The 9426-nt window shown below is 42.7% G+C and overlaps 1 protein-coding gene across 1 annotated transcript in view; it reads left to right on the top strand.

Moving 5' to 3' along the window:
• PPIC (peptidylprolyl isomerase C (cyclophilin C)) overlaps positions 1 to 8396 on the top strand; it is a 25615-nt gene extending 17219 nt beyond the window's left edge. The window contains exons 2-5 of the mRNA XM_012664326.1: positions 3360 to 3473; positions 3965 to 4058; positions 6250 to 6434; positions 8081 to 8396. Of these exons, the coding sequence (XP_012519780.1) occupies positions 3360 to 3473; positions 3965 to 4058; positions 6250 to 6434; positions 8081 to 8209 (522 nt within the window). The 3' untranslated portion in view covers positions 8210 to 8396. The remainder of the gene's footprint in view (positions 1 to 3359; positions 3474 to 3964; positions 4059 to 6249; positions 6435 to 8080) is intronic.
• Positions 8397 to 9426: the final 1030 nt, after the last annotated feature.

Genomic DNA, 9426 nt, shown 5'->3' with positions numbered 1-9426 from the left:
TGGTTGGCTGGAAGGTTCAAGATTGGGCACCTGCATTTCATGAGGGGCTCAGGCTGCTGTCACTTATGGTGAAAGAGGGGGGGGCTGGTGTGTGCAGAGATCACATGAGTGAGAGAGGAAGCAAGCGGGGAGGTGCCAGGCCCTTTTTAACAACCAGCTTTCCTGGGAACCAATAGAAAGAAAACTCCCTCCCTCCACTCTCTGCCTGGAGAATGGCACCAAGCTGTCCCTGAGGAATCACCCCATGACCTAAACACCTCCCATTGGGCCCCACCTCCAACATTGGGGATCACATTTCAACATGAGGTTTCAATGGGCGACAACATCCAAACCATCACAGATAAAGTGCTTAGTCCACACTGAACCCCTTAACGTTTCCTAACTGCTTGTCCTGACATTGTGCCAGGCACTGGGGGGAACTAACACTTTCTACCCCTTAGGGGATCCCTGCCCAGACTGGGAGAGCCTATTAATGATAGGTCACAGTTTAACTAGAGGCAGCCTGGGGTTGAGATTCCAGCTCTCACATCACTTAACTGCCCTCATTCCCAGTTTTCTCATTTGTAAATTAATAATAGTTCCTGCCCCCACTCCAGGGTGTGGTGAGGATTAATTATATAAGATATTTGTGCCTGTTTCCTTCCCTCTTTCTCCCTCCTCCTCCAGCTTCTCCCCCTTTATTTAAATGCCCCCCTTCCCCAACACCATACATTCCCTCAGTCCCCACCCCAGTGCAGGCCATTGTGATCCTAGAGTAAGAGCCTCCAGATTTTCTTTCTCCCCGCTTGGGTAACATTCCCAAAGCCTCCATGGCCCTATTCTTTCCCTTCCCTCTGTTGCCTAATGAAACTCATTCTCTCCTCCGCCTTCTGGAACTGGTGGGTGGCTCCCTTCCCGGTCTCCCGCAACCCCTGTTGTGGTCAGAAAGGCTGCAGTGCTTCTCTGCACACAGACCACACTCCTGCCTTGGAGCTTTGGTCCCAGAAAGAACTCTGCAGGGCAGGGCCTGTGCCCTCTTGTCCTTGGAAACTACGCCCCTCCTCCCAGGCCGGCGTCCCATCCCATCCTGCCTCCTCCAGGACGCCCGTCCTCAGCCTGGGTACGCAGTGTTCTCCGGCCCCGCACATGCTGCCCTGTACTGTGGTTACGCGTTTGCTCATCCTACCTCTTTATTTTAAGCTACCTTAGGACAGGGATTTCCTCATGCAGTTTGTGCCTTCACGTAGCCTTTTACATAGATCTTCAGTAAATGTTTGTTGACTAAATAAGATTTTATTTTATCCTTTACATTAGAGTTGGGAAAACCGTATTTTCTTGCATTCACTCATGAAGGATACTACAATTTGGGGAAAAATCGTATTCGTATGTATGCTAGGCTGTGTGTAAAAAAGTAAGATTTTTATTGAAGGGTTATGCTGGGTAACAGGTTCTTTTCCTTCATCTTCTCATGCTGCTCTCCCAGATTTATTCTCTTTGCTTTCTAAACTTTGACAGGCTTTATTCTCTCTGCTTTACTTTAAAAGTCTGGGGGGCTTTTCTGGTGTCTTATATGATTCTGGTGTCTTTTAAGGTTATGTTCCTGATTCTCTTTCCGGTGCTGCTTCATTTTTGCCGGTTATTGAATTTTCACCTTGGCTTGGAAATCCCTTTGGAGACACTGCTTCTCTCTGACACCAGCTCTGCACCGACCGGGCTCACACGGGTGTGGAAGCAGCTTCCTACCCCCAGCCACACTGAACTGCTTTCTTCTGCATGCCTCGTCTCCAGGGCAGGGCCTTTTATGCATTCTATAAAGCACTTCTATATAAATAATAATAAAAGTTTTGCTGCTATGGCCATGTAAAAATCTTAAAATGCCACATGGAACACTAAATACCACATCATCCAGTGACAGACGTACTGATGTATTGGCAGAAGCTCTTGTCTTGAACTAAAGCTTGACAGTCTTTACTTAGCGATTTTTCTAAACTGTAAGACATCTTTTTTCTTTGACAACCCTTCTTATATTTTTTAAAGCCATCTCTTGAATGTCTTTTTTTACCCATTCAAACAGTAAATTGGTTCATATAATCTAAACTCGCTAATAGAATGCCCTTCGACTCCATGGCCTTTTCAGGCGGTCTGTCTCAGAATCATCGTAACACAGTGATTTGTAAAGCAAAATGTATATAATTTCAGATGAAACAGCTTAAAAGAGAGAACTTCTAAGTTTAATCTGCAAAAATTAGACACACTCACTTCTAGATATATGTTTTCTTTTTTCTATTCTAAAACATTGTGGTAAAGAAAGAATAAATTCTTCTCGGGTAACTTTGGGAACATGAGGACTGAATCCAGCATCTGAGTTTGCAGGGTGAATGGCTTTGTCAGGACCCAAGCGTAAGTTTTGTCGTCCATTGGATGAGGCCAGGGACCTGGTGCCGTACTATGCCCATATGCGAGTGGCAGGCCATTTGAAGGACCACTGTGTGTTTCATCATCTTTCACAGTTTCTTGGATAGCAGACATCTATTGAGAACTCACTGGGAATTTGGCACTGTTTGAAATTACAAAAAAATAAATCTGGATGGTTAGCCCTTTTCTCTCCTCACCAGTTTTTTTCTCCTGCCAGATTAGAGAGCATTACCTTTTATTTTTATTTTTTTTTTTTTTTTGAGACAGAGTCTCACTCTTTTGCCCAGGCTAGAGTGAGTGCCGTGGTGTCAGCCTAGCTCACAGCAACCTCAGACTCCTGGACTCAAGTGATCCTTCTGCCTCAGCCTCCCGAGTAGCTGGGACTACAGGCATGCGCCACCATGCCCGGCTAATTTTTTTCTATATATTGTAGAGGTGGGGTCTCGCTCTTGCTCAGGCTGGTCTCGAACTCCTGAGCTCAAACAATCCGCCCGCCTCGGCCTCCCAGAGAGCTAGGATTACAGGCGTGAGCCACCGCGCCCGGCCTAGCATTACCTTTTAAAAGAGCCACATTTTCCACTCTGATCTTCATCCACAAAACCAGGAAGCAGGAAGTAGCAGCAATATTTGTCTGGCGTATGAGGGGAGAAGAATTCTTGAAGACTTTGTTGGCTGACTCCAATAGTATTGGACAAGACTTTAAATTCAGTACCTAGAACAGTGCCTGGCCCATGGGTGGTGCTCAATAAATGTTTGTTGAATGAATATTTGTGAGTGAAATGCACCCATGCAATGGTTTTAGAGTACCTTTAGTTGATATTATGCTCCTTCATGACTCCTTTATAAAATACTGGTGGACAGGGCCTTCTTATTTGGATCAATTCTCAGATTTTAATTTTGACTTGCCTTGTATTTGTGGCTTTTCCACATTATAACCTTCTACTCTGCCTTTCAACCACACACAGGTCTTCTTTGATGTGAGGATTGGAGACAAGGATGTTGGCAGAATTGTGATTGGCCTTTTTGGAAAAGTTGTGCCCAAGACGGTGGAAAATTTTGTTGCTCTAGCAACAGGAGAGGTAGATCTTGGTTTTATTTCTTTTAACTGTGCACAAAATTGGATCTTCTTGCTTTTAAGCTGAATATAAAGAAGTCTGGGACAATAAGTATTAAATTAGTATGTCAGAGGAACCTGTGACATCTTGTCATATTTTGCTTTATTTTCCTATAAAATCTGTACGATTCAGGCACTCAGTGCCCTAAGGCTTCTAGAAATTGGGGGGAAATAATCATCAAGTGAAAATGCACTTTGCTCTCTTTTTTCTTATTCACATTAATACTTTACTTCTGTAGTTGGTTTATTTTTTGATCAGCTAATGATAAATTTTTCCCAGTAAATCACTGCTGGGACCTAATCAAGTTCTATAGATATTTTATTTAATTTTCTCATTTTGTTCTTACTTTTTTGTAGAGCTGGGGGTCTCACTGTGTCATTCCCAGATAAACACTGGGTTTATCTTTCAGTATGGGTTATATCTGCTTATGTATTTCATGGAAATAATCTCTTTAGAAAGGATATGGATATAAAGGAAGCCAGTTCCATCGCGTCATCAAGGATTTCATGATTCAAGGAGGTGACTTCACCGCTGGAGATGGCACTGGCGGTAATGTTGGTCTCTGCCCTTCTCCTTTCCCACTTGCCCAGCGGAAACCTAAGATTAAGCCAATATATTAACCCAGTATATTAAAACCCCAAGTTTAAGGAACAAAGTCATAAAGACAACTCTAATTCTTTAAGAAGGATAGAGCTTTGAGGGCCTTATCTACCAGAAGCTTGGTAGGTGTGAATGAGCGAGGAGTCCCGATTTGAAGCGGGATTGCTTTGGTGTTCTTTGTCTTTCCACGGTGGAGATATATTCATTTTGCAGAGTACTTTGCAGTGATTAAAATGCTAGACTACTGGTCTGCAGCCCTGGAAAGAAGAGGTAGAGAACTTAAGGCCGTGTGCAGAGGCAGGTGTTGGGGGAGGAGGGCGAGGGGGGAGACCGGCATTTTCCCGCCTTCTTTCAAGAGTCGTTCATTTTATTGTCAGCTTATTTAGTAATTAAAAAAAAAAATTACAGTAATAGCTGAGTTGTCAAAATTGCAATATGAACTAATTCTTATAAACAAAGTTTGAGTTTAATAAAGTACAAATAATTAAATTTCTTGAGTTCCAAGTCTCCCTCAGCTTGTTTCACATTGAGGATTACAGCTACCCAGCTCCATGGACTGTTTTCTCTCAGAAATGTAGTGAGTTCTTTTCCTGAACACACACTGTTTATGGAACTACACAGAATTTAAATTGACTTCAGGTTTAAGATTTTCGATTCAGCAAATACTGGTTTTGGTGGATATTAATTGTCAATTTTTAAAGAAACAGGCCATTTTCAGGTACTATTTCTAATTTTATATTTATTGCAGTGGTTTCTTCATTTATGTTAATAACAAAAATGGCTACCATTAACTGCTTTGGTTTGTCACACACTTTGTGAAGATTACTTTTAGTTCTTGCAAAAATGCTGCAGGGTATAGGGATGTAGAATGGAGCAAAGAACTGTGTTCAGGTTACTCCAGGTAATGGGGTTTGCTGGGAATGCTCATGGAAGCAACCCCGGCTCTCCCGGAAAATCCTGTAGCCCTGGGGCCTGTGCCTTCAGTGCTGGCGTCCCACCTTCCTGCCCAGGGCCAGCAGGAGTGCTGACCGAGCTTTACTCTTTCTGCTATTGTTCTCCTCTCACTACCTTCCCTGCCCAGTGTGGGCGTGTCTAAAAGTCTGTGAATTTTGGAGAGAGAAACTTTTGGACCATTTAAATTTAGCCTAGACCCCTCTGTGGGAGAGCTCTCCTGCCAGGACACCTCAGTTGTCACTGACCAATCAGTTATAAATTGTTTTTCTCTGAGATCCACTTCTGGGTCTTCTCACCGAGCCAGGGTTTTGAGGTTGGCAACTGATGGGTAAGGAGCCCCACAGAAGGGGAGGCAGGCATGGCGGGCCCTTGAGGCACTGGAAAATGGGCAGACACTTCTCATGGTCTATGGGGAAAGGTCTGCTCTGCCTGCGGCTTTGCTAGAACTCCAGACCACATGCCTCCCTGGGTTCTCCTGTTCAAGGTTGATCACTGGGCACCCCCACTTGCCATCACTCTCTGTGTTGTGACGAGCCCTGAAGTCATCGTACCTAAAGACTCTTGGTGCTCTTGGTGCTGAGGAAAGAAAAAGCACCAGCTTTAGAGTCAGCAAGTCAGATGTTCAAATGCTGCTCTGCCATTTTTAAGTTTTCTGACCTCTTGTTCCCATTGTAAAATGGGACTGAGAATACCTGTTCCTCAGGGCGGTTATGGGAATTAGCTAGGGGTGTATACTGAGTGCTTGGAACACCCTGGTTGGGTGCTGAGGTAGGAGCAGCCCAGGACAAGTAATCTCAGCCTCAGGACAGAAGCAGAGACTGGGATGGCTCACCCACCTTTCCCTCTGGCTTTAGGAGGTCATCCTGCCCTTTAGTGCCTTCTCATTCCGGAGTGACATCATTGATCTGCTTGATCACAGTTTGGCCCTTGGTTTGTGGCCAGAGGTTACTCTGACATCCTGTGCCACAGTTAGAGCTTTTTGTTTGTTTTAGGCCCTGGTGCCCTGATTCCTTAAGGAGTTAATTTTATCCCCTCCTTTACTTCTTGTGTTTGAACACCTTTTCCCCATCCCTACCCCCATAGGGTTCTATTAACTGATTCCACTAAAGCCTTACGTTTCCCTTTGAAGAGTTTACTTTTGTGTGACATCTGTTGACTCTCCTCCTCCTCCTTTTGTCTCACCCAGGTGTGAGCATTTATGGTGAGACGTTTCCAGACGAAAACTTCAAGCTGAAGCATTACGGCATTGGGTGGGTCAGCATGGCCAATGCTGGGCCAGACACCAATGGCTCTCAGTTCTTCATCACCTTGACCAAGCCCACATGGTTGGATGGCAAACATGTGGTATTTGGAAAAGTCATCGATGGGATGGTAAGTTGGTATGTTTTTTCTCTTTCAAAGCTTTATGTTTTTAATGAGAGTACTGTTAGTGATTTATTTTAATCTTAAAATGTGCTTGTTAGAGACCCATTATTATACCTGGCTTCTTCAAAGGTAAATAAATTATGTGTGTATGGCATTTTAATTGTTAGGGGCATTGGAGCAGCAGCTAGGGACTTGACAAGGAGAAGTTAAGTACTTAATTTATTTCACTACTTGATATAAATAGAAGGCCCCTTTTAATGGAATCAAATAAAACCAGGGCCCATATATATACACAATGGACTATTATTCAGTCTGAAAAAGAAAGGAAATTCTGACACATGCCATAACATGGAGGATGTTAAATGGAATAAGCCAGTTGTAAAAAGACAAATACTGTATGGTTCCACTTCCATGAGGTATCTAAAGAAGTCACATTCGTAGAAACAGAAAGTATAATGGAAGCTGCCAGGGGCGTGGTAAGTGGGAAGTTGTATTTAACGGGTACAGAGTTTCAGTTTTGCAAGATGAAAAAGTTCTAGAGATTGGCTGCATAACATTGTGAATATACTTAACATTACTGAACTGTGCCCTTAAAACGAATAAGATGATACATTTTGTGTTTCTTACTACAATGAAACATAAAATATTAAAAAACAGAACCCTCATGTGGTTCAGTGAAGACACCAAGTCACATCCAAAGACACACAGATAGCAACCAAAAATTATTAAAGAGAGTTCAAATCTGTACTGTGAGGTCTCAAAGAATGTCCAGGGGGTCCAGTTCATAACCCACAGGAACACTCCTTAAAATCCTCATTATCTTTTACTCTCGACATTTCTCCTCAGCGACTGCCTGAAGCAGCTGTCTCGGCTCCTAAGCTGGCAGCTGCACAGTCTGCCCAACCCAGCCCGGGACCATCCTCGGCTCCCTTGCCCGTTTCTATATTTCTTTCACAACTCTCTACCTGCTATTCTGCTTTTGTCCAGCAGAAGTCCGGGAACCAAGCCAGCAGACTCAGCCCTGTTTGGGAAAGCCATCAAAAGCCTACTTTCTTGGTCCTCGACCAGTCCTCACCTTCAGTGTGACACACTTGTGAGGCCTTCCAGGGCAGAGCCAAGGGCCTTCTTTCCACCACTGTGGGTTTGGGGCGACATTAGTATTTGGACTCAACCCGTAGATTGATGGCTTGGGGTCTCCTTTAAAATGGGCAAACCCAGAAGTAGGTCCACTTCTAAATTTGCTTTCCAGCCCATTTTATTATGCCTAGAGCTATCATAGGGTAGAGCTAGAACTGACTCAGACTCCATGTTAACTCTTATATTAGGTAGTAGCAGATGAATAGAAGTGCCTTTTATTAGAGCTAGGCGTTTACAAAAATATCTAATTTTTTAATATAAAGTCCTTATTAAAAAAGAAGGGAGGAAATAGACCAATATGTTCTCTGAGTGACAAGGTAGTGAATGAATTTTATTCTATGGTGTATATATTTTCTGCACATTCTAAGTTTCCCACAGTTAGCTTGCATGGTTTTTGTAGTCATTAAAAAAAACTTATTTCACACTTGGGCTTTTGGAGTTAGCATTAATTTTACCTTTGGATTGCCATAGCTGCTGGTCAGAATTGAACCACGTGCCTACTCTTCTCTCACCAGACAGTGGTGCACTCCATAGAGCTCCAAGCTACTGATGGGCATGACCGTCCGCTCACCAACTGCTCCATTGTCAACAGTGGCAAGATAGACGTGAAAACGCCCTTTGTGGTTGAGGTCGCTGACTGGTGACACAACTAGCAGAAAACAAGGAACGTACTTTGGCAGGGGTGTGTGTGTGTGTGTGTGTGTGTGTGTGTGTGTGTGTGTGTCTGTCTGTCTGTCTTTATCTTTCAATCCTTCAGTTACTGTTTTGCTTTGTTTTTTCACTTTCTTTTAATTTTCTACCCCAGATCACGCGAGTTAAAAAAAATCAACCAATCAATGTTGAGTTTGCATGAATTTTGGTAAATCACTTACTTAGGGTGATTTGAACTTAGACATATCCCCTTCCTCCAATGGTGCTGTTTTTAAACTAGAAAACTTTGTATTGGACTTTTTTTTAAAGAACACAGTAAATTTTTATTGCGGAATTCATTATGATCCTCGAGTTGAGCAATGCTGAAGATTTGCCTGAAACAGATGAGGACATGAAGATTATTATTTTGTATTCAAACAGAAATTCAGGTAAAGGGAAATTGGATTAGTATAATCTGATATATGTTACAGGGATTTTTACCTGATAAAAAGGTGCTTTGGTGTTCTATAGTAAATACTTTTTATATGGATCAACTCTTTTTGCAAGACTTTTTTTAAAGTTTAAAGTGCTTTAAAAAAATAAATATACAAAAATACATGCACTCTGATGTTAACAATGAACAGATTAAAGAGAGTTCTATAAATCAAAATACTAATGCATTGGATAATTTGGGATGGGAATGCAGAGAAATTATGCCTGTCCATATCCCAGAGACGTAAGCTAATTATTCACTAATTTTTACTCAGTGTTACATTGCCAAAGTTCCCTTGACTCTGGTTGGAATAGAAAGGAATCTTTTTGTCACTTACATAATGGGGATTAAGATTCAGGCTATATTTAAACTAGATGGGAGAGTAAAATCCTGCCAGGGCCTTGGAGCCTACCTGGCTGTGACCGAGTGTGCCTGACTTCTGTCCAGCTGGGAAGCTTGGCCTGTTAGAACAGGGTGCCATGGCCGCTCCTCCAGGACTCATGCAGTGAGGACACAAAAGAATTCATCTCTGGAGTTGCACTCAAAGAAAATTGCCTCAGTGAGAGACGAAATGTGTGTTTCTACTGCTGATTTGTAAATTAGCAATTTGTCAATTTTTTTCCAATAAATATCTATTGAGGATCTTTGACATGCCAGGTACTAGTTTGAGTTCTGGGGACACAACAATGGACAGAGAGAAAAGGATCTCATGGGGCTTACATGGGAAAGACAGAACAA

This window comes from Propithecus coquereli, unplaced genomic scaffold, assembly GCF_000956105.1.
Source record: "Propithecus coquereli isolate 6110/MARCELLA unplaced genomic scaffold, Pcoq_1.0 Scaffold88, whole genome shotgun sequence".
Classification (NCBI taxonomy): Eukaryota; Metazoa; Chordata; class Mammalia; order Primates; family Indriidae; genus Propithecus; species Propithecus coquereli.
The sequence above is the reverse complement of the archived record's forward strand: the minus strand, read 5'-3'. Positions and strand labels throughout refer to the sequence as shown.